This window comes from Lissotriton helveticus, chromosome 2_1 (assembly GCF_964261635.1).
Source record: "Lissotriton helveticus chromosome 2_1, aLisHel1.1, whole genome shotgun sequence".
Taxonomy (NCBI): domain Eukaryota; kingdom Metazoa; phylum Chordata; class Amphibia; order Caudata; family Salamandridae; genus Lissotriton; species Lissotriton helveticus.
Window position 1 is genome coordinate 124,767,772 of NC_136059.1, and position 25,733 is coordinate 124,793,504.

At 43.0% G+C, this 25,733-nt stretch overlaps 1 protein-coding gene across 1 annotated transcript in view; it reads left to right on the top strand.

Annotated features, from left to right (window-relative positions):
• The window catches only part of LOC144820071 (uncharacterized), an 85,347-nt gene extending 72,267 nt beyond the window's left edge, over window positions 1–13,080 (top strand). Inside the window, exon 6 of the mRNA XM_078677725.1 lies at window positions 13,061–13,080. Within this exon, the coding sequence (XP_078533851.1) occupies window positions 13,061–13,080 (20 nt within the window). The remainder of the gene's footprint in view (window positions 1–13,060) is intronic.
• Window positions 13,081–25,733: the final 12,653 nt, after the last annotated feature.

Sequence of the window (25,733 nt, forward strand, 5' to 3'; positions counted from 1 at the left end):
CTGATGTCTTTTCTTAATAATCTGTGACCAGGTGCGTCACAAGTGACATATTATGTTTCAACATAATGCAATGCATGAGCCCTGCAAGATCACCCTACATGGCCCTGAATGAATTTATAAATCAGGAGTAACGCAACACAGTGCAATTCGCTGTATTGTGTTACTCTGCCCTGGGATTGTGTTGTGTGAGTGTTCCAACACAACTCCAATGTGTTTTTATGCATTCCCAGATTTACCAAAGAGACAGACTAAGGAATCCACTAAAGGAAGACTAAGGAATCCACTAAAAGGATACACCTTCTTAAGGGAGGCGTAATGATGAGAAATATATTTATTTTATTTCTCCTAATTTCTTCCTCACTTATATGTGTGCTGCATTCTGCATCACGCATAGAAAGAGGAATATGCCTCTCAGGATTGTTTTTGTGCAGAAATGTGTCCCTTCCTGCACAAAATCAATCTTGCCTACAACACAGGCACCCTTGAATCATGGTGCAGGGGTGCCAGCATTGGCACAATGTAGCCAAATTGGAACCAGCGCAGGGACAAAGGCAGAAATGTGTAGTATTCTTTAAAATAAAGTGCATTGTTGCCCTTTTCCTGTCACGTAGTGGAGCGCAGCTAGTTGGCTTTCTTCTCTGCTCTGAGTGCCTTCCTCATACACATGCCCCATATATACTACTGTTTACCCAGGGATTACAGAATCCCATGTATTATGCACCTATTCTGTAACCATGGCTGCGAGTAATATAATAGACAGACAAGAGGCTGACCTGTGAGACTGTGTGGATCCTGATAAATGGAAAGGTTGTTAGTCAGAAACGCATAGGGTATTCATTAATTACAGACATAAGTTGATGCACTTCAAATTCCTCAACAGCTGTATTGGTCCCCCAGCTTCCTGCATTGGCTAAATCTCGAACAGCCAGTCTGTTGCTTTAGGAGTGGGCAAACCCCAGTAAATTTTTTCTCCTAACATGTATGTGCCCTGTGGTGACTACTTACTGGAGAGAGGAAGTCAGAGTTATTGGGGACGTGATGCTCCTGAAATACTACTTTTGGGATTTGTTAAGCATGTTCAACAGTAACCCAGACAATTGGTGGCATTATTAATTCTCTTTTCTAAAAAAAAAAATCCTGAGCCTCGAGAATGCCTGGGTGGGGTGTGAGGCTGCTGGTGAAAGTATTGCATCTTACTTTGACAAGATGCAGGGCCTGCAATGCTGACCTTGACTGAGCCAGCTTTAGCACTGGTGGCTCCCAGTGCGATAATGTTTTTTGGCGCCCCCCCAATGACCACCTAAGTTGGATTCCCTCCCTACCACCCTTTAACAGTCTCCATAACCTCTCTCTCAGGTGCATTTAATACATTTTATAGCATCACTCATAAAAGTGAAGGGTGTCAGAGCACTTTACATAACACACAAATTACACAGAGATAATCATATGTGTGTAAATCAGTGTATAGTAAATTTTACATAAGACAGAGGACAACAAGGGGTGGATTTACATGTCATCTATACAGATAGGCAGTATAGTTGAAGAGTACTTGGTCTGGAGAAGCACAAACTGTGAATTTAAAATGTAACACAATGGATTGGGGCTCTCTTTAATAACAAGAACTGATTTGCACCCAAATTAACCCTTTTTGCAACTTTAGAATAATGAAAGTCTGGGAAAAAAATCCATATGCTCTAATCTATACTTTAACGTCTGCATGCAGTTCTTTGATGACAGTTAATAACTCACTGTAAACTGCTACTAACAAAAGTAAGTCTGACAAAAGCAGTAACCCACTGACCTGTATACATTATATTCACTTTGTGGTCTGCATGGTGCATGTTCTTTGAAGCAGGCATATTAACCCTCTGCACTACCTTACTATGAATCAAAATGTCCACGAGTCAAAACTTCTATAGACAAAACTCCAATCTCACCTGGAAGAACATTAATCACCAGAGTTTTCTTCACATTTGTATTTTTGACTGAAAATTGTGGACACCAGGAACAGGGCAGCAGGTGCTTTTAAGCACAATATAAACTAGCAAACAGGCGCCCTTATGTGAAGTTAGCACCCGGTGCTGTGGCACTGGTCGCACCATCCTAGAGCTGGCCCTGGATCTTGGGAGAATTGGGGCCCCTCAGAAATTACCAGTCCTCACAGCAAATAGCAAGATGAGAGTGAATTGGCAGTATCTGATTGTCAGACACCGTACTGAAACTAACCCGCTGTGCGTTTGTATGGCAATACATGAAAATGGGCCTCTTTTTGAAGAGGAGATATGTGGCCCTTATGATTCTGACAGAGCCATGAACCTTTTTCTCATATGAGTGAGTGCATATTAACTATATTTTTGCCCTGGTACTACTTTTTGTTTTGCTCAACGCAACTTTATTGAAGCATGCCACATGTACCTGTTTGTTATATGGTTGGGTTTAATTTCCATATACTCTGGATAACTTAAATGAAGTTAAAAAAAAGAAAATGAAATAGCAGGCAGGGATGCACACAGTAGAGCTACTTTTAGATACAGAAAAACCTCATAAGCTTGTTATGGGGAAAACTGGTTTCAGAGCTCTCAGTTCATAAAACAGTCCTGGACAGTTGGCATTGAGCAGATAAGCCACCCGCGTGCCAGGCCTAGAATTCAGAATCAGGTGCCTTGAATCTGCAGTGAACCTAATGGCTCATGTTCCTCTATCCCAGCTTCATATCTAAAATGGCATACTTTTACTTTGAGCAAACCTTCTTCTCTCTGGCGGCACCTAGACCTTATGAAAAATTGGAGGTGACCGTTTTGACCTTGCTGCTGCATGTTCACCTGCAACTGCCATTTATGTCTCTATCTGATATATGCTATGTGAATAATGATATTTCCCTTTGTTACAAACCCCTTATGAAGGTATAGAACTTTGATGCATTCCTAGGTCTACTACAAATGGTAAAACTGGGAATGTGCCAAAATCCGTAAGTGGATGCATGGGAGCACCCTTTTCTCCACCCATGGAACTCCTCCAAAGGGCAGAATAACCCGAAGCGGAGATTTGCACTTCCTTACGTTAATGTAGATAATCAAGCCAGACAGGGCCACAAAAGGTGTCCTTGTTTAGCTTGATAAGATGCCTTTGTGACCCCCTTGCATGGCACAAGGGTGATTCAAAACCTTGCTAAACCTTCCCCTGTGTGTGTATATATATATATACACATTTTTTTCACTTATTTAACACCATTCTTTTGGGATTCATTTTAAGTACTTGCCTTCATTATTTTCTATGTTAGTGTATTTTAAGATCTGTGGACGGCCATGCGTGGTGCTGGACTTACTCCTAGACAGTGTTGGGCAAATGTTTTAGGACCTTTTTGGCTGTAGTAAGTTTAGAAGTGTAGTTTGTGAGTAGCAATAATCTTACGCTCCTGTAAATGAGTGAATGTATTATAATTTTCCTCCGTTAACCCTTCCCTTTCCTGTCCTGAGCCCCTTCATAATCTAACCTTACCCCTTTTAATCAGAGGTACATATTTCTGGTTTTCCAGCCACTGCTCCTTCTCCCTCTTTCAAGTACCAACCAAACCATAGTCTTCCATGCTTGGAGATCTTTGCACAAGTGCTAGAGATGTCTACACAGAACACATAGGAGTAGCTTAGTTTGTGTAAATACAATTTTTTAGTACACATGTAGTGCTACTGTAACACTACAAAGTGCAGGTTGTCAAAATGCATCACAGAAAATTGTTTACTGTTAAAGGAAATCAAATCATCCTAAGTGAGTGTTATCCCTTCTATTTACAGATTCATCTGACAAGTTTACTGCTTCCTAAATGAGATCTGGCTCCGAAAACAGAAACTATCACAAGGATACAGTGCTGCTTGTTGAACGTTCATTGGAGAAGACCTCTAGCAACAAAGACCAAATGACCCATTGACTTTTTAATGGTCCTTGCATGTGATATTCACAAGAAAGTTTCTTAGACTCATTACAGATATTGGGTAATTAACTATTTCTAGAAGGATGACCCTAGGCAACCAACTATCACATGCAAAGACATAAAAAAAAAACATTACAATGAGCTTAAAATATACTTCTTTCTTTCTTTAAAATGGCATAGATATTTTCATGTCCTGCCTATTTTGTAAAAGTCGTATTGTATATAATATTGCAATAGATAGAGCAGGCATGGGTCAATCCCTTGAACATGATTGGAATGCTTTATTGTTTATTTAGCTTCAATATTCCTTTGCAATTGCTATTATTGGAGGAATTGTATCTTTCCACGGCTGAATTTGGATGCGACTTTTCTTGCCTTGTAGCATTCCACAGGACTGCATGACTGGCCTACATTGTCTGCCCACAGTTGCATCTATTGCTTGCCACAGCCAACCCCACTTCAAGCTACATTGCTTACTTGTAATACTTTTTTACCAATAGCTTTTTAAAATACCTGGCAGGTGCAAACTGCTACTAGGGTATCTGATCATCTGACCCTTCTCTTCCAAATTGTTTTTTTAAATAGTTTTCTAGCAGTTGTGGACTGCTACCCGGCTATTTGTTTAATTTCGTCTTTCATCTTGTACTCCTGCACATACCTTTTACATCTGGCCTGCAGGAGTAGGTGATGACTATTAAACGTGGTGAGGCATAACACTTAGCAAACCCACTGACCTAAGGAGAGTGCTTGGCGATTCTCCCCATAGAACATTTTGAAAATAATCATTGGTAAATGCATTAGGTTTCACCAACGAGATTATTAATAAGAGGTGTGGGAACAGTGTATGAGTTCAGGGAGAATGGTGTGAGTTCTCTTTGTGCAGGGAGTGTGGTGCATAAATGAAGGTTGATAAGTGACTGAGTGCAGGGTTAAAGTCCTGAATGTATGGTGATTGATGTGTGTTCTGTGCAGAACGAGAATTTTGTGAGTGTACAGGGTGAGAGATGTTACACTGCACAAGGTAAAACATGTGCAAGTATAGTGTGAGTGGTGTATCAATGGTATAGGTGCAGCTTGAGAAGTTGGAGTTCAGGGTGAGAGGTGTGGGTGGAAGGGGGTGGGGCAGAAATGTGAATGCTGGTTGAGAGGTATGTCAATGATGAGTGAGACCAAAGTCAGCACTGTTTGAGTGATGGGTGAGCAGTATCTGAATCTGACTGCCAGTGCAGTGTCATGTTGGCTGTGCAAAGTAAATGGTGGGTGAGTGTGCTGGGTGAGTGGTGTTTGAGAGTTGGTGAAAGATATGTAAGTGTTGTGCAGCAGAATACATTTTATAATATGGAAAGGTGACCTCTTTCTAGAAAATCTAATTAAAACAGTGCACAATTGTTTCCACCAATTCACCCTTTGCATGTGTCCAAGTTTATGCAATCATGAAACATGAGCACGTTATTAAAAGTAAAAAGATGGAGAAACCCTTGCTTCTGTTTGATGAAATGTTCAACCAGCTGCAAAACTTTCTCCCTTGTTGGTGTAGACCATCATTTATAATGGGTGCTCTAAGCCACTCGTTAGAGACTAATAGAACTATACCCTACTGCTGCAAAACAATTCTCACCTGGCAGCATGGCACATTGAGTTAAGGATTGCTGCTTAGATGTCACCACCTTACAACAGTACACATAGTAATCAAACACAGAACATGCACTCAACTCATCCCGAATATGAAAGCCAAACAACAACAATTTCTACCATCAGCTACTTTTGCCAGGCAGTAATCACCTAAAACAAATGATGACACATCCAAGCAAGTTATTACAGACTTGGTCCTCACCCACAATAAACCACACAAATCAACATTGCCATACTTAACCTTGACTGCACATCTCCACAAAAGCACTCAGACTGCACTCTGTGTTTAATCTTAGACACCATCTTGTAAAGTGAGTAATTACTTTTGGGAGTAAATGTCATCACAGCTAATATTATGTGGAAGTCCTCACATGAGAGTGCTGGTGCTCATGTAGCCTCTAAACACATTTGTAATCAAATGTAACTGAAATTGACAGACTCTTAAGGTGCAGTCTTTCTGAGAGAGAAATGCCTTTGCTGTCAATTTGTGCGTTCCTTCACATGCAAGGACATAGCTAAAGTAGGTGCTAGAACAAGGAGGGCCACTTTTGTTTTCAAAACATTCCTAAAATGGCCCCGGCTATATGCTGCAAGTGGTTCTGCTTCGTGCTAACCAGAGACAAAGGTCTCCTCTTCCCTTAACTGCTGACCTGCACTTCAACCGCTTCTCAGTTGTTTTCTACTAAGTTCTAATACCGAGGGTCAAGTGCTGCCCAGTCTTAGCTGTTAGACATGCCTTCGGTTTGAATTGTGCCTCTTCATAAAAACGTGCACGATCATTGGCCAGTATCAGGGAACTTCGTAGTAAATTACATCAATCCCCAGAGATCTAAGAGTCAACTTGCGTACTTTCATGCAATACAACATCCTGAGAGGCGGCCATATTAAAGTGAGGCTCACTGAGTGTAACCAAGCTAATAATAAGAATCATAATAAGAATCATAATACTCATAATAATAATAATAATATAGTAATCATATCCTTTTACATCTAAGAGTCAACTGGCACACTTTCATACAAGTCAATGACCTGAGAGGCGGCTATATAATAAAGTCAGGCTCTCTGAGCATGATGAAGATAATAATCATAATAAAAATATCCAGTGAAATTTAAGAGTCATCTGGTCCTGAGTGGCGGCCATATGGAAGTCAGGCTGCCTGAGCACACAAAGATAATAATAATAATAATAATGCAAATTCTAAGAGTAAACTTTCATGTGAGGCAACGTCCTGAGAGGCAGTTATGTTAAAGTCAGAGGGCGTGTGCATGAGAAAGATAATGCTAATAATAATACAAAAGAAGTGCTGGCAAGAAACTAACAAGGCACATTCAGTTCCATATGAGAGGGGGCGTGTTAAGATTTGTCGGCTATTTCCACAAACTCTGTGCAAGAAAACCTAAAAAAAAAAGTTCCACTTCAAAAGTGAATGAAAAGAGTGCTTGGCCCTCGGGACACTGATTAGAGAGATCACATGAGGATGAACAGGAAATAGCATATAACAGGCAATAGAAATGGAGGGAAAGTAAGTGGCAAGCACAAGAAACCAAGAAAGTATGGGGTTGAGATGTAAGCCCCTTTTAAGCAATATATTAACAATAGATGTTCCACAATTTAAAGCTACATGTTTTGATGAAGGATTTGGTGAAAAAAACATAAAGATTGTAAACGAAATCTGAGAATGTATGCTTGAAATATTAAAACATGAAAGAGTGACCGACATTTCACAGCAATACATATTTTTTTGGGATATAAATTTAGCATTTTGCTTTAAATCACAGTTATTTCAAGGAGCAGGACAACAATTATCTTCATACATGAATGGTACCTTTATGGGTTTTTTGAGGGCACTGCGTTTTGCAAAAGCATTCATGGCTTAATTTGAAGATAGGCATGTCTACAGGGAATGGTTCTGGGAGAATGGTTTACTAATGAATGTAGGATATATCCATGATATTCTTGTTAATTTGGTAAGAAACTAAAGACAATTTGGACATGAACATCAAGAGGTTAAAATCCAAATTTGAACACCTTACTTTCACCCGTAACCTCAGTCAAAAAGAGATTTCATATATGGATGTACTAATGAATTTATCAAATGGTAGAATCACAATCAATCTATTTATTATACAGTCAGTCACGTGCCCACTGAATCATCTATATAGCACTCATATACCTTGTGAATCACCAAACACTCACAGACACTGTGGGAGAGCATTATAAGCTAGGACTCACCCACGGAAAACCATTGATAAAATAGACTGCATCTGTTTTCTTCCGGTGTCCCCCTTGTGAGATAAGTCCAGGTTAAGGGGGACCGGACTGGTTACAGGTGGACACATGTGCACCCGTGTGTGTATCTGTGTAAGAGCTGTGCAGGTGAGATTCTTGTTGTGTGCTGCCCAGGAGCTAGGTACAAGTAAAATGTTGTAGAAGGTTCAATGCAGAGTTGGGTGCTGACATGAAATTGGCCTTATAATGTGGGGTTACACATGTAAGGGATAGTCAGTTTGGGTTACTGTTTCACTGTAGGAACCCTCCATTATACTCCTATAGAGAAGGAGACCCCAGGGGGTAGTTTCAGTTCCCTTGGGCCCAAAATCTTCAAGAAACAAAGAAAGGTACACTGTGGGATGTGTGAAAAGCACAATTCGGCTGTGTCCAAGGTACACCTGTCCTGCTTATGGGTAAAGCAGAAATGTCATATTTCTCTGACTCAGCTCAGAACCAGAGCCTGGACCTGGTGTGACCCTACTAGGCTGGATTAATTGCCTTCCCCCAAGTGTAGCACTAGAGGCCTAACCCGTCAATGTAAGCATTCCACAGGGCAGAGGTTTTCTCTCCAGGAGTGAGAGGTGGGATGAAGCTAAAGGACGTCAATCAGCAGCTATCACTTAGTGCCAGTCTGCGGGTTGGCTCCAGGCCCGAGCTGTGAGGTCAGTAAGTGGGTGGTGGGGAAAGGGGCTTTTTAGAAACCAAGTGGCATGGGACCCCTGAACAACGCCATCTTGAAGTAACCCAAAGGCCTGTGTAAGAAAGATGGATCCAGGGCAGAGAAGTGATTTGGCACTGCAGGGCAGATATGCATACCTTATAGCCCCCTGCGCCCCTTCTTAAAAGGTTTTGCACAGGAAGAGGAGCTCTCTTTGGGAAGTGGTATTGCTGAGGAAGTCTGGTGCTAGACACTGTTGCTATGGGAAGTTGGAAAGAGGAACCCCCTAACTGCCCCCAGGACTTTTGACTGTGCCTCTGAGGGAGTCTCGTACCAGTGAGGGAAGTCCTGGGTCTCTGCTCATAGAAGAGGAAACCAAGTGAAAGGCTGGAGCAGGGAGCCAGTGAAACCTCCTCCCTGCTGAGTACATCCTCTGGGACACCAGGAGGCAGATGGAGACTGCTCCCAGTGGCTAGGACTGCCTAGCAGGAACAAAAAGAGGCTAACATTGTCACAATTGGGCTCATGAGGGCTGAGAAAGGCCCCCAGAAGGTAGGCGACCTTTGACCTCTACTGGACCGACAACTAAGCACATATGCTCCACCACCGGTCTCTGATGTGCCCTCAGGGTGGGTCCAGTCCCAGGGGCTGACCCCAGAAGAAGACAAAGCACCCTGATAAGTGGCCCTTGTGAAGACAAAGTTGGGGAGTGCTGTTGGGGGCCTACGATCCTGACCCTGGTCTACAGAGGGAAAAGAGAAGTCCGAGAGCACCATTGCAGTACCCGTGAAAAGGCCTGGGGGCTCCAGGATCCCAACCCTGGGCCCCAGAGAGGTACAATGTCGGGGAGCACCATTGCACTCACAGTGATGTTTCCTGGGGTGCCAGGATCCCAACCCCGAGTTCCAGAGAGGTGTCAGAATCTCAGGGAGCACCGTTGCGCTCCCTGAGCGATGACCACGGGACCCAGGATCCCAACCCTGGGCTCCAGAGAGGGAGGGACACGTTGTTGCACTCCCTGTTAAGAGCCCCAGGTGGCTAATGGCCCTCCTGTCAAGAGTGCATCTGCCCGCAGGAGTGGTCAGACCAGAAGAGAAGGGGCAGGCTCTCATGAGTGTGCTGGCTACCCAGGAGATGCCGGTAAGAGCAGCCATGGGTGGTATCCCCAAGCTGCTCTCCAATATCATACCTGTGTGTTGGATGCCTGGGTGGTACTGGGCCCCTGAGAAAAGGTAGAAAACTGTCAAGGTCGCCAGGAAGTAAAGCACAGCTCTCCCCAGAGCAGTGGGGGAGCTGCTGCTCAATGATACATTCTCTAGAAGTAGCGCCCCATAAGTCACTGCAGGGCATGGCCACATTAGTATGGAAGAACTGCTTTTTTTAGGCTTGTAGTGACCCCAGGAAGAAGGGAGAGGGCTGATATCATTTAAGATGTTATCACTGATATAATCGGTGATGTCACTGACCATATCATGAAGGATGTAATAGGTGAGGACATAAGCAGTGCATTGAAGAGGTGTGAGTTATAGTTAGCTCAGCTATATATAACTACTGAATTTCTCTGGTTTTGTACAAGTGAAATGTCAGCCTGACTATAACGTCCCTGTAACTTTTGTTTGTCAATTAATTTGTAATGCTTTTTTAATTATATTTTCTAATATGACGTCCCTGTAACCTTTGTTTTTTTTCAGTGAATTTCTAAGTATTTTTTAAATGCTAATTCTTAACTATAACGTCCCTGTAACCTTTGACATTTTCAGTGAATTTCTATGGTTTTTAAAGTAGTAGTCAAGCAGTAATGCACCAGGAGCCATGTTTTCAGAGTGGTAGAGAAAGGGGGCGTGGCCTTCAAAGACCTCATAGCAATCCCACTGTGTGGGACATGCTAGAGGTAACAGGAGGGGTAGTTGGTCCCCAAGGACATCCTTGGGCACCAACACCCCTCCTGTTAAATCCAGTAACTCACAAAAAGCAGGATTGCCGAGAAGTTGTCAAAGGTCTTGTCCCCGTTGGGGGCCAACAAGTCTTCCTGTTACCTCCAGTGCATCTCGCACAGTGGGTTTACTGAGAGATTTTAGGTGGCCAGGCCCTCTTTCTCCACCACTCTGCAAAGGTGCCCCGGCACAATAATAGTTGAAGGATGATGTCCCTTGGCTTTTCATGGTCCTTGGGGCCAAATAGCTCCCCTGTTACCTCCAATAAGACCTGGGGGCCCCTTCCCTATGATCCTGTGCCCTGTTTAATTTCCTCTGTCCCTTTTGAAACTTTTGTTTTGGTGGGTGGAATGTGTTTGTTGTTGTGGGTGGAGAGTGTGGGAATGCGGGATTTGCGATCATGGTTTCTGGACGTTGTTCTTTTTTACAGACAATGATTTGGGACAGGGATATTTCATTTTTTTGTGAGAGGGGTGGGCCAGGTGTTGCTGTTGGTGGATGAGTTTTTGTTTTGTCTTGAAAAACAAATATTTAAATGCCTTTATGCCTCTAATGTCTAATCAAGGTCTTTGGGGGTGTTTTACTTTTTAAAGTTACCTTTTAGTGCAAAATAATAATAAAATATGCTGACAGTTTGTAACTAACAACAATGTATGTGCTATGCTTGTGTCGTACTTTTGGACTACAACTCTTGTAGTCTCTGCAGCCTAGATGCATCTATGTTGCCCAATATAAGGGGGTTTGGGTGTTTGCCAATGTCTTTCCTAGCTACAACAACTTAGTTGAACAACAAACTATAGTTCTCTTTCCGACTAGAAGTAGGAGCAAGGGCTGCAGGGTTTCCCAAAGTGCCCTGGTGGTAGTAGTACCAGATTAGTGCACTAACACCGGTGCGGGAATCAGAAGTCAGGTTCCGCTCCCGCCTAGTTGAACTGCAACTGTAGGATTTTAATCAGCAGCACTACTCCTCATAGGCAACAATTTGAAAATAAAAAGAACTGAGTTTGTGTGGTATGATTATTAGTAGGCTTTACAAACACTTGAGCGTTGATACCAGACTAGTCTAGCACACAACAAGAACCTGATACAGAATAGCAACAAAATTAGAACAATGGATAGTAAGCTAGTTTTTCAAGGAAACTAAAGTGACTCTTAGTCTTGCATTGTGATTTATTAAGAAGAGACTTAAGTCTGAAGGGCATGGTTATTGTAAGCATTTAACGCAACACACAATGCCTGAATGCTGATACTTATGAATGATGTTCCTCTATAAGTAAAATGTACACCTTTTATGGGCGGGGCCAGCTTGGACTATAGTTTCAGTAATAGGAAAAAACCTGAAGATCCTGCACTGAGTTGGTGTTGCTTTAACTACATTTGCACCAACAAGTATGTGGTCCAATGATGGTGTACATTAAGCCACACCTCAATGAATCACACAGCCCGGGGAAAGATGGTTAGAGGCTGATGAATGGTTAGAAAGGAGATTTGGGGTAAGGTTTTGACAAAGACAAACACTACACAAGGACGACATTCATCTGGGCAATGATCAGCCAACCATCATAAATCCGATAGGAGAGTAAAAAGAAACAATGGAATAAGTACAGATAACTTAAATGCACAGCAAACCAAATTGTCTGTCTCTTCCCAGAGAGACCCAAGTTACATAACATTATATATCTAAATGTCCTAGCTTTCAAAGATAGCAACTATTTTACAAATTCTGTAGGAGTCAAGTGAACAACACACACAATTCTAAGGATTATCTAAATGATATTGTACTGCCAAATTGATAGTTGCAACTTCATTCCTCTTGGACTGTCTGTCAATCTAGGGTGTCTAGGGTGTCTGACGCAGATGCAGTCTGAGAAGGTACGCATAAGTGTTATGCTGCTTTTCCATTTGGCGCAGGTTAAGAAGAGGGCCTATGTATTGAAAAACAAAAATGATATTGTAGAATCAAGGAGAAAGAAAGAAGTTGACCTTCATAAGGAGTGCACCGAGAAGACTCCGAGGCAGCGCAAGAGAGAAGAGACTAGCGTGGCTAAATTCATTAGTTGGGCTTGGATTCTTCGGTCTCGGAAGATTAGCTTCTGATTTTCTGGTCCACAAGATATGCTGTGGCTACTGGGGTAGCGGCTATTATTAAGGCCGCAAGGATAGTTGAGGAGGGTCCCATTTGTTTTAAATAGTTTCATTAAGCTGTCAAGTCTTTTTGCAAAATTGTATATTTAATATCTTTTTATGACAGGTTTTAGCTATCTATCTATTCATATGTTTTATTTTTTTACATACTATGGATAACTAACTTTATATATTGTTTTGGAATATTTGTACCAATGTAAATTATGAATGGTATAGTATGTCTTTTATGATGAAATATTCGCAATATAGACTTTATGACTGACTGACTGACTAGCCCTTTTAGCACTCATTCATTTTTATGACTGGTCTGTGAACATTTAGGTGAGGGCAATTTTGTAACAACCTAAAACCATTGAAAAGATTTTGCATGTAACTATTAGTATCATGATCATCAATTCATCATCATTTATGAATCATAAGAATAATATGTAGCTTAACAGCACAATCATTAATAATGTGATGATCATTAATGACTAAATTTCTGTCTCCAGGTACCTATACAACATCATGATCCCACCCAACCACCACTTAACTTTAAATTGGAGCCAGACAGAACTGACTAAGCACACACATCCAGCAATATTGCATTTCCAACATCCAATAAATTAATCAACGCACCCCTGTCACCACTCACCACCACTACACAGAGTTGGGTAGGCCAATTAAAAGTCGTCACCAAGTGTATTGGTTTCAGTCAAGTTGGAAAACTTATTTTTCTGGTGGCAGTTTCAAAGTAGTCACATTTATGCCTTGAGTCCTTCCATCATCCCTGATCCTCCTGACTTTGAGTAAGGTGTCGAACTCCTTACCGACTCTGTCACAAGTCCAACTCAAATGCAATTGATGGACCTGTAGTACAATGCTGTTGATGCAAAACAAGAGAAACAATGAGTCATTTTTTGTTTAAACTAGATGTGGGTTATCTACTCTGGAGGGATTGGTTGGGTGTGACTCTTTAAGGAGTATAAACTAAAGCAGAAACCTATCATCATATGTAAATCATCACAAACACATTTAAGAGCAGTAGTTGTAGATAAACAAACACCCAGTGTCACAGTCACTGCCTGCCACCACATCTATCATCTCAACAACACACTCAGAAACAACAATAACTCAGCCTGCAATGCATCACATTTACCTGTTCTTCTAATTCAGGTGTGGTCACTGTGACATTGGCATGTCTAAATCAAATAATGTGGGGCAGACTTGCTAGAGGAATAATACACTAGGAAATGATAAATACTCATGGGTCACAGCCCAGGTTTGGAGACAGGGGCAAACTTCTTTGTATCAATTCAATTTCAAAATCCAATGTACTGGAGGAAAAAGGGTGGGATGTGGGATTTCTTCACTGCACGCTGTTGCATCTCCAATGTCCTAGAGGGAAATGGCCGGAGTGGGGAATTCTTCACTTACAACTCCAATCCGGAAATTAAATGTGTCTAAGAGTAAGGCAGTGGGGCTGTATTAGTCAATCAGACACCAACAAATACAACTAAATAATGTTCCCCTAGCTACTTTTCTTTTAGGGCATCAAAGAAAAGAAGGAAGATCAGCGATAGAGAGAGAAAGTTCTATGGTTGTTGGCCAATGCCTAGTAGTCAGGGAAGTGGGGCTCATCCTCAAACACAGGTAGTTTTCCCAGAAGTATGTCATCAAACACACTGCATTCATGTCATGAGTCTCCCTCGTCTTCCTCCTGTCGTACTTCAGGTGTGGAGTAATCTGAAAGTATTAGGTGCTGATTGATTTTAATCATGGTTAATCTCTCCACATTTTGGGATGACATACTGGTCCTTCTCACTGTGACAATGGCATCAGCAGCACTGAAATCACACTCAGCTCAGACGGTGACTTCATGGCAAGCCAGATTGTTTATCGCCAGACTGCTGAGCACTGGCCATTTGTGCCTCTTCTCATTAAAATACACCAATGGGTTTTGATCAAGGTAGCCCTCTTTTGCGCCATCCAGATGGTTCTGGGCTTTTGTTCAATCTTCATTGCTGATGCTTCACTTTGCTCAACCTCTTTTGCCTTCGCCTCTGCACTAAAGTTAAGCCCTGCCAGTAGAAACCACTCAGTTTGAAGATGTGGGATCTGATGCTCCTGGTCTTGTTGTTGATAGTGTTCCTGTTGTTGGTTTTGGCTGATATAAGCCAAATGCACTGCCCTCAGGATCAGAACCTGAAGGCTAGCCTGCAGAGCTTGTGCCCTGGAAGAGTGGGCCTCCACTTCCTGGCCATTCTTTTCTAGCTCACTGGTTTGCTCAGCTATCCATGTTTTGTATTTTGCAACATCCCCGTCTAAAAAAGGAATGACAGTAGACAGTTTGTACCATGGACCTAGAATTATGGCACAGATATAATGTTTGGATGACACAATGTCTTAGTGTGCCCTTACATTAACATATAAGTGAAGGAATGTATTTTCCTCCACATGTGCATTCATTGCAGACACCTTCTTCAGCTATCCCTGTAGCATGTGCAAAAATGTGATAGCTTGGCCCATTGTACTGTCCTTCTTGCTGACTTCCTGTGTGAACACCTCAAAAGGAAGCAACATCTTTGTCTGGAATTTGACAAGGCTCCATTGTTCCGTCTCAAATGATCATGCCTTCATAGTTGCATCCCCAATTTGCATGGCATATTCATTGATCCGTCTGAACTGCTCAAACAGACGTTGAAGCATATAAGTCACGGTCCAATATGTTGGTACTCCCTGTATGAGGGCTTTGACTGGCATTAAATTATCACGCTGAATGACTCTCAGCTGTATCCTGCCTTTAAATGAATAGCTGAATGATGGTTCGTTGCCTACTTGGTCTTCTTTTTTGAGAAAGTCCTGTAAAATTATGTTTATTTATTTATTTATAAAGTTTTATATATGGCAAACTTGATCCCGGAGGATATCAGAGCGCTTTACAATTTGAGGCAAATACAAAATAAACATGAGTCTAACATGGCATTGAATCTAATAGTACTAACGTAACAGCTCATTTATAAACCTGAGTGATTGAGTATGAATGGGCATAAAGACATAAAGGGATTATGTCCAGTAAATGTATACAGGACTAGTGACCAGTACCAAGACAACAGTCAACACATAAGTCAAATGGGGAGTCTAATAGGCATTGAATCAAATGTTGAACCAACACATCATTTATACTCATGGGTGAACAAAGAATGGGCTAGACGATGGAGCATAATGTCTTAAAGGGAGAAAATTCAATAAGCATGTACAGGAGTACTAAAAACAAAATAGTGATCGTATACAAGAATGATATCCAATACTATAATATGTGCAATGTGCTTAAAGCAAAAAATTGCCCCTCATGTTAAGGTAAGAACTTGTTCATGAGGAATCTTTTTGCATCCAGTTTAAAAGCAGCTTTAGAAGAGATCCTCCGTATTTCAGGTGGAAGGTAGTTCCAAATTTTAGGAGTGGCGCCAGAGCAGGCTCGTTGGCATGTTCTATTTTTGCAGAAGATCTGTGGTTTCAAGAGGAGGGAGTTAGCACTCCTTCATGGTCTACCCCCTCCGGATAGTTCTAGTTTTTGTGCAAGGTAGATGGGGGTTTTGAAGTGGAGGGCTTTGTGTGATAGGCAGGCAATCTTCAGTTGAATTCTAGCTTTGTAGGATAGGCAGTTTAACGATTTTAAAACTGGGGAGAAGTGTGCATTTCGCTTGGTTCCCATGACCAATCTGGCCGCAACGTTCTGTGAAGCCTTTAGGGGGGCCAAAGTATATTTTGGGAGGCCACATAGCGTAGCACTACCATAGTCAAGTCTCGGCAAAACTCACGCTTGGACCACTTGCTTAAAATCTGCTTGAGGTAGGAAAGGTTTGAGATTCCGGTGTGTTCTCAGAAGGTGGTTAGCTCCCTTACACACATTGCTAATGTGAGTCTTCATATTCAAATTCTTGTCCACGGTAATTCCTAGAGACTTAGCTGAGTCAATAATGCAGGGGGAGCAGTTGAAGGCGGTGAGTTGGATCATCCATTCGTCGATTTTAGGAGTATGTTTCGGGGGAGAAATGAGGAGGAATTCTGGTTTGGAGGTGTTTAGAAGGAGGTGGTTTGCAGTTAACCAGTTTTGGGTAGTCAGTAGGGTAGAATTGAGTGATGTGATGTCATCCGGGGAGGAGATTTTCCGATAGAGTTGGGTGTCGTCTGCATACATAATGAAGTGAATATCCAAGGATTTTAGAACATTAGCTAATGGTTTCAGGAACACCATGAAGAGAATGGGAGATAGTGAGGACCCTTGGGTAACCCCCATGCTGACTGGGGATAGCTGGGAGAGTATGTGGTTTGATTTAACTCTTTGGGTTCAGTGCTGCAGGAAGGACGAGAACCAGTCCAGTACCTGACCAGAGAGGCCCATCCTATGCTCCAAAATGAATATTAGGTTGTCATGATTGACAGTGTCAAATGCTGAGGAAAGGTCAAGTGGGATAAGGAGGCAGGATTCATTTCTATCAAGCATTATTAGGATGTCATCCATCATGTGGGTGAGAGCCAATTCAGTGCTGTGCCCATTATGAAAGCCAGATTGATGTTGGTCCAGGAGATGGAAATGTTCGATGGGCGCACATAATTGTGACTGGACGCATTTTTCAAGGAGTTTGGCTAGAGCGGGGATGCTGGAGATAGGTCGGAAGTTGTTAAAATCTGTACTGTCGGCTGTGTTTTTATAGGTGTTACCTGAGCCTCTTTTAGGCATTCTGGGATCGTGCCTTGCGACAGAGACGCATTGACGATCTTGGTTCAGAAGGGGGAGAATTCATCCTTAATTACTTTGAAGATGGTAGGTGGTAACGTGTCACTGAAGTGATTAGATGGGTTTATACTCCGAAAGACCTTTTTGATATCAATTTCATTGAGGGGGGTAAAGGTGTCCCAGGACGCGTTGTTCTTGATACCCCTACTACATGATGCTGTCTTGTCTAGTATGGCCTGTGGGGGTGCAGGTTCATTGGGTAGCAATAGAGCCTTCCTTGCTTTCATATTGATGCCAATGAAACAAGGTTTAGAATTGTTTGCAGGTGCATTTATTTGTTGTAGTGGGGCCACAGAGTACATGATGTTGGAAATAGAAGAACTGTAGAAGTCTGTGAGAGCCTAAACTTCAAGTATATCCAATTGGGGAGAGAGGGCCTGATTACAGCGGGTTGCTGGGTCAGCTGTGTTTTTATCTCTGAGGTCCCTTTTCCATATCTTTGGTTTGTTTTTTTGTGACTTACACTGATGAACTTCAGAGTTGACTTCGAAGAAAATGATGTGATGGTCCGACCAGTCACATGGTATGATGGAATCCAATGAGATGGTATGAGCTTTGGAGATGATGAGGTCTAAAGTTTCACCTTTAGTCTGAGTAGGCTGGTCACAGTGTTGAATCAATTTGTGGTCATGCAATAAGGAATTGAGGCATGAGACTACTTGATTATTAGTGTTGGACCAGTGAAGGTTAAAGTCCCCAAGGTAGATGTGGGACTGGACTGAGTCCACATTGCCAGAAATGATTTCCATGAATTGTTCAATGTAGCGGAGATTCTTGCCTGGGGGGTGATAGAATGTGTATAGTTTGCAGACCAGCTGATTGTTACTAGAGATATTCAGACAAAGGTATTCGCAAGTTACTGGCAGAGATGACTCTGAAATGGAGACCGCAAGAGTACTTCGAGGTATACAAGCTAGGCTGCCACCCAGCTTCTTACCTCTGTCAAGATGAATTATGTCGTGGGTGGGGGGCACCTGGAGGTCAAGAATTGGAGTGGACGAAGGGTTGAGCTAAGTTTCTGTTAGGATAATGATATTGATCTCATTCTTTTCAATGAGGTAGAAGATCTCAGAGGCGTGTTTGCTAGCTGACTTACAATTGAGTAGTATGCACTTGAGTGGACCCGGAGTATGGGGGGAGGGGACTGAGTGATGTTCCAATGGGTGTTGCCATAGCCCTGGAAAACAGAGACTTAAAATATGGTCTCCAACAATTGAGTCACACAGCCCCTCACAGGTGTTAACCACGCTACCCTTCACCTTACCATCCAGTGCCTCGCAAACACACCAAAACATCACTCTCCTGAAACTGGCAAGATAGTGTCTGACTGTATCTGTCATCTAACCCACACTCTTTTGGGAAGTCTCCACACACACATCCCAGGACTCCGACCATGGGGGAACCCTTCTCCCTGCACCTCTCATCTAGTGTCAGTAAAGTATCACTCCCACTGTTAGTACTATGAACCCCTGTGCCAGTTCCCCAATCCACATCAGGGACACTGCACACCATTGGAGCTACCTCATAAATATGAACCCCCTGTGTATGTCAACCCACTCCTTCAAGTCAGGTGCCACATATGGGTATATGTACTTCTCTCTCAGCACTAGACACCACATGTTTGCTGCCACCATATGAGCTGGAATCCACACTGGTGGCTTCTATCTCCAGCCAAGCTCAGTTCCTGAGCGAACACACATTCCATTTTGCTTGGCTAAGGCAGGACTCAATCCTTTCAAACTTCTCATCAAACTCTCTAATTTTCACTGCATGCCACAACAGCATTCTTTTTCTTGTCTTCAAACATTTTGCTTTCCATTTTGAGGTTCTCAAGCAATAACTCATAAACCCTGGCCCTCTTCTGTCCACCAGAGCCTCTCTGGAAATACGCCTAGAAGATACATTGCTGCCAGGCCTGGAGGTCCTCACTCTCACAGGCAGATTTTGGGCTACCAAACCCCCTGACTGGTTTTCCTCTACAAGTTTCTCGTCATCATCCTCCACTCTCCGGTTTTTGGCTGTCCACCAGGCAAACAAGGACTCCTGCAGTTCCACTCTCATGGTGGAACTTCTCACATGACATCCAAGTTCCTGACAGAACTGCTTTACATCACTCATAGTACAGAGTAATAATAGAACTTGTTAAAGTTAAACATACTTCCTGCCACAAGAAATTTTGGATCACCCAGGTGGGAAATAACTGACTTTCTAGGAATAATAGCAACAAGGGGTTTATTTGATGCTCATTTATGCATAAATAAGTGTAATTTGTTCTAGACCTCAAGCCAATATCAATTAAATTGTTGGTTCAACGTCTGATAAATTAATGTAGCAGCATTTAAAAGGTGACAGCTAGGACACTTCTTGCTCTTAGTTTGACTTTCTAGGGGTCTCACAAAAAATAGAAGAACTCAGTGGTCTAAGTGCCGAGTTTGTAGTGCAACCATTAGTCACTGCGTTACTCTGCAAATGCAAGTCCTATACTCACTGCTGACAACCAATGTTCAAAAAGGGGTTTCTGGTTGGCTAGGGTATACACCTAAGCCAGGCAGAACCCAGCACTCTAGTCAGGGTAAGGGAGTTACACACACAAGATAATCCTGGCTCACCCCCTTGGCAGCTTGGCAGAGCAGTCAGACTTATCCCGGAGGCAATGGGTAAAGCATTTGTGCTAACCAAAAAAAGGGAGGTAGAGCTATTCGTCGGATTTGTGCTCCACTCTGATACTTACATAAACAAAGAAAATCCAACTTTGGGGGGGAAAGGGAAGAGTGATCAAAAGGATATTGAAGCACTCAGTGTTTGATAAAATACCCCTCACACACCAAAAGGCCCCTTGGTGTCATGCTTCATCATTGGGGTCTTCGCACCCCTCTATCGGGATGCGGCGTGCTGCGACCTACGGATACGCGGGAGCACTTTCAAGTTGGCTATGTGTAGTGTACAATGTGTGGGGTATGTGAATAAAGTGAGTAGGGAACGTAGTGAAGGTTTAAAAAGTACCTGGCACTTGAGAGAAAAAAGATTTTTATTCCGAACTCTGGCTGGTACTATTAAAAATAAGTGCAGGGCGAGATCAACCTGTTGTGTTAATGAACAGGATCTCTGGTGTGCTATGTTGTCGACATGTTTCGGAGACTGGCTCCTTCTTCAGGACAGGGGCACAAACTCCCTTCCCTACTCACGTCTTCTTCTACAAAAAAAGGGTGATTTTTACAGAAAAGTGAAATTTTTGTAGGAATAGGCTAAGTGTGCCTACAGCGGTCTGCTACAAGTACAATGACCTGCAGAAAGACAAAAACCAAAAGACTAATGGTTACCCATGTAGCGGGTAGTTGCAAGACGCAGTCGCCTTGAACCACACCATTTGCTTGATAATAAGCTAGTAAAAACGGACTCACACCACATACAACATAAAACACATAAAACTAGGATTTTACTGCCAGTTGTACTCATACTTGTGAAGCCTGGTTGGTGGGCTTCATGAACAGCGTGTAGGGGTGTTGCTCCAATGGCTATCTGTAGTAGAGAATGATGTAGCTGTAATTTTACAATTCAATCTCACTTACTTTGGAGGAAAAAGGATCTCTTGTAGGATGTTCTTTTCTAGATGATATACTCACAAGGTCTGGACACTCTGATCGCCGCCTACCCCTCGCGCTACTCCGCTGGTGTGGAGTCATGCGAAGGACATGGGTATTTATACTCTGTTTCGTTAATTGGGCGGAAACGAGAGTGACACCATGTATGGGTGTTCCGCATGTCAGCCATACAGGGCGATCGTATGTTACTGCTGCGTGAGCACAGGATCAGTGTCTGTCTGGTATGGTTAGTTTCCCATTGTGCCGCTATGTCTTTGCGCATGCGTAGTGCGAGTTCTGGTTGTCTAATCACTCGCGCATGCGCGGTAAGCCCCAAGCGCCAAGCGCACTGGGTTCTTTTATCGGGGGAGCGCGATTACGGTCCACGTGTCTGCTGGATGCACCAGTTATTTGTTGAATGGTGCTGAGTGAGGATAGCGACCTTGTACATCCGAAGTGATTAGTAACCCCTTGCTAAGGTTGAGAATGAATGACAGTGGATCATGGCAGGGGAACCTTTTGACAGATGGGAATTACTCTATCAAGTACTGTACTGATGTTTTAGTGGTACTTATGCTGATAGTTGGCTCCAGGGCACATCATCATTAAGCCCAATGATATGGGTGCCCAGACGGAACACCCATCTTTGTTCCTTTTGGAAAAGACCAGCATCAGTGGGCAACTGTTCGATTATTGTCCATTTCAAATCGTTGACGCAGTGCTGCATAGTGAGGAAATGTGTGGCCATTTTCGTCGTACTTTTCTTACATCTCACATTGCTTTTGTGTTCATTCAATCGTGTTTTGACGGCTCGTGTTGTCATTCCCACATATTCAAGATTGCATGGGCACTTGATGAGGTAGATAACGTTTTTAGAGTTACAGTTCGTAAATCTCCGCTGCTCCCATGTCGATCCATTACGGAATGTGAGTTTTTTGCTTTTTTCGGTTAAATGGCAGCTGCTACAATTGCCGCATGGGAAATGACCTTGAATCCCTATGGATGGTTGAGGGGATGCTGTTGTAGGTTTCGGTCTGGTGTGTACCAAAATATCTCTGAGGTTGCGTCCTCTGCGGTGGGCAAACATTGGTTTGTCTAGATCCAGATCACCGCTCGTCAGTATTCTCCAATGTTTGTTCACAATCTTGGATACTGCATTGGACATTGTGTTGAAAGTGGTCACACAGATTGGTCTTTTGTTTTGAGTGGGTTCCTTGGTTCGTTCCTCCAGTAATGATTCCCTGTTATTGTTTCTTGCTCTTTTTAGTGCTTTGTTGATGATCCTGTCTGGATACTCTCTTTGTCTGAGTTTGTCTTTAAGGTCGGTCGCCTGTTCCTTGAAAGCAGACACGTCAGTGCAATTTCGCCTGAGCCGTAGGAACTGCCCGTAGGGCAGGTTTTCTCGTAGGTGGCGAGGGTGAAAGCTATCGTACCTTAGTAGGCAGTTCCTGGAAGTAGGTTTAAAATGGGTGGTTGTTTTAAGTAAACCAGTATCTGCATAGATGTTGAGATCCAGGAACACCAACGTTTGGTTTGAAATGGTGCTCGTGAATTTCAGGAATGTGTTTTGGGTGTTCAGCCATTCCAAAAAGAGCTTCGCTGATTGGTGGTCGCCTTGCCATATGACCAGGATGTCATCTATATATCTTTTCCAACATTTTATATTTGGCCAGTACGGGTTGTGTTCATGGAGTATCTTACTGGTCTCGAGGTGGTGCACATAGAGACCAGCTAGGCTCGGAGCAAAGGTGCTTCCCATGCTGGTCCCATGGCATTGTTGGTAAATAGTGGACTTGTACTGGAAAAAGTTTTTCTGCAGGGCCAGTGAGATGCATTCCAGAACTAAGTTACGTGGTGTCTGGTATTTCCATTGGGTCGAAAAGAGAACTTCTTCGATGATCATCAAAGTTTCATCGTGGGGCAGGCTGGTGTATAAACTTTCCACGTCAAGAGACATTAGTAGTTGGGTTTGAGGGTCAAAAGTCATTTCCTGGAGGAGTTGTAGTACTGCCTTGGTATCCTTTAGGTACGTATTTGTGGACTGCACCAGGGGTCTCAGGAATGCGTCCGCAAACTTCGACAAAGGTTCTAGAATAGATCCAATGCCCGAGACTATAGGTCTACCCGGCGGTTTTCTGATGTCCTTATGTATTTTGGGGATACTGTAAAAATATGGAATGCGAGGTTTCTTTTGCATAAGGAATTCGCCTTCCTTTTTGCTCAGCCAATTGTGTGTCAAACCTTCCTCAATCATGCATCCGATTTTTACCCTGAGATGTTCAGTTGGGTCCTGTTGTAAAACCATGTAGTTTCGTCTGTCAGACAGGAGGCGCATGCATTCATTGTCGTAGTCCTCAGTGGACTGTAATACTATTGCTCCCCCCTTGTCCGCTGGCTTTATTACCATGTTGATATCTTCAGATAAATTCCTTAAGGCAAGCTGCTCCTCCTTGGTCGTATTGTGGAAGATTTGTGTGGGTGACACATCCAATTTATTGACATCCGTCATAACTGCCTTCTCAAAAGCGAGTAGCTCAATGGGGAGTGTAGGGTCAGGAGGTGTGAAGGTCGATTTTGGTCTCAGACCAGTGTCTGTCATCACAGCTTGTGTTGGTTTGTCACTGAAAAAGACCTGTAGTTTTAGTTTTCGTACAAATTCCTTCATTTCCACGTTTACTTTGAAGATGTCCGGTTTTTGTGTCGGTACAAATCCCAAACCTTTATTTAGTACCTGTCGTTGGATACTCGTCAGAGGTTTGGAAGTGAGATTTACCACTAGGTCCCTCTCTGGTTGCTGGTTGATGCCTGGTTGGGTAGGGAGCCTGTCATGCTCCTGGTTTGTCTGGGGTTCCCTTGGTCCGTTGATTCCCAGGTGACGTTGTTGCCCTTCCGGTTCTTTCCCCGTGTTCCTGGGCGGGAGCCTAAAAAAGGCTGTGGATCGTAAAAACCTCCATTAAAGTCCTGGTTCCATTGTGGGAAACCCTGTATATCCGGTTGGTGGTTGAACTGGAAAGGTTGGAAAGGTGGGGGTGCCATAAATTGTGGGTACTGGGGCGGGTATCCCCTCCATCCTCTTTGTCTTGGGAATTGTTGTCGTCTTTGTCTCCACCCGCCTCTATTCGGGCGGTTCCTTCTGCCACCGCTGGAATTCGAACCGGTGGAGCTACCGTCTGACCCATCACTATCAGTGTCATTTCTCGTGGACACATAGTCCGCCTTAGTGTAGGGGTAGGTTCCCTCTGGTGTGAATTTGTCTTTGTCCTTACTCAATTTGTTAAGTTTGCTTTGTTTCAAAGTAAATTCAAATTCTGTCATTTGTTGGTTCAATTCATCCAATCTGATTTTAAGGTCTTCCGTTGACATGTATGTATTGAGTTTGACCTCAATTTTACCGATCTCTATTTTAAGTTCTTGTGTGATTCTGGTTGCTGTTTTAATTATTAGGACCAACCAGTCCCTGGTACAATGCCAAGAGATCAACGACCATTCTTTTTTAAATTGCATATCAGTCTGGAAGATAAATGGTTCATTTTTTACAATTAGTCCAGCTGGTCCCATCTTGTTCCTCAGGTATCCTGTCATTATCAAACCATGTAAAGCTGCCTTTATTTGGTTGCGTCTTAGTTTTACCAATTCATTCCAATCATCAATGTTTGGGCCGGTTTCAGGGTTAGTGAGGCCCTCAAAAGGATTTACTGCTGCCAAGATCCTGTCAATTTCATCCTCGCCGAAGGTTAAGCCATGTTCGTCCTCCATTTCAGAGAGACCGCTGTGGTCTACAGTTACCTAGTGTATGTGATTATGTGTCTGTGGTGTGATAGGAATACTCCCGCAGCTGCACGCTGCCTAGACTATAGTTTAAACCAAAAAAAGGGAGGTAGAGCTATTCGTCGGATTTGTGCTCCACTCTGATACTTACATAAACAAAGAAAATCCAACTTTGGGGGGGAAAGGGAAGAGTGATCAAAAGGATATTGAAGCACTCAGTGTTTGATAAAATACCCCTCACACACCAAAAGGCCCCTTGGTGTCATGCTTCATCATTGGGGTCTTCGCACCCCTCTATCGGGATGCGGCGTGCTGCGACCTACGGATACGCGGGAGCACTTTCAAGTTGGCTATGTGTAGTGTACAATGTGTGGGGTATGTGAATAAAGTGAGTAGGGAACGTAGTGAAGGTTTAAAAAGTACCTGGCACTTGAGAGAAAAAAGATTTTTATTCCGAACTCTGGCTGGTACTATTAAAAATAAGTGCAGGGCGAGATCAACCTGTTGTGTTAATGAACAGGATCTCTGGTGTGCTATGTTGTCGACATGTTTCGGAGACTGGCTCCTTCTTCAGGACAGGGGCACAAACTCCCTTCCCTACTCACGTCTTCTTCTACAAAAAAAGGGTGATTTTTACAGAAAAGTGAAATTTTTGTAGGAATAGGCTAAGTGTGCCTACAGCGGTCTGCTACAAGTACAATGACCTGCAGAAAGACAAAAACCAAAAGACTAATGGTTACCCATGTAGCGGGTAGTTGCAAGACGCAGTCGCCTTGAACCACACCATTTGCTTGATAATAAGCTAGTAAAAACGGACTCACACCACATACAACATAAAACACATAAAACTAGGATTTTACTGCCAGTTGTACTCATACTTGTGAAGCCTGGTTGGTGGGCTTCATGAACAGCGTGTAGGGGTGTTGCTCCAATGGCTATCTGTAGTAGAGAATGATGTAGCTGTAATTTTACAATTCAATCTCACTTACTTTGGAGGAAAAAGGATCTCTTGTAGGATGTTCTTTTCTAGATGAT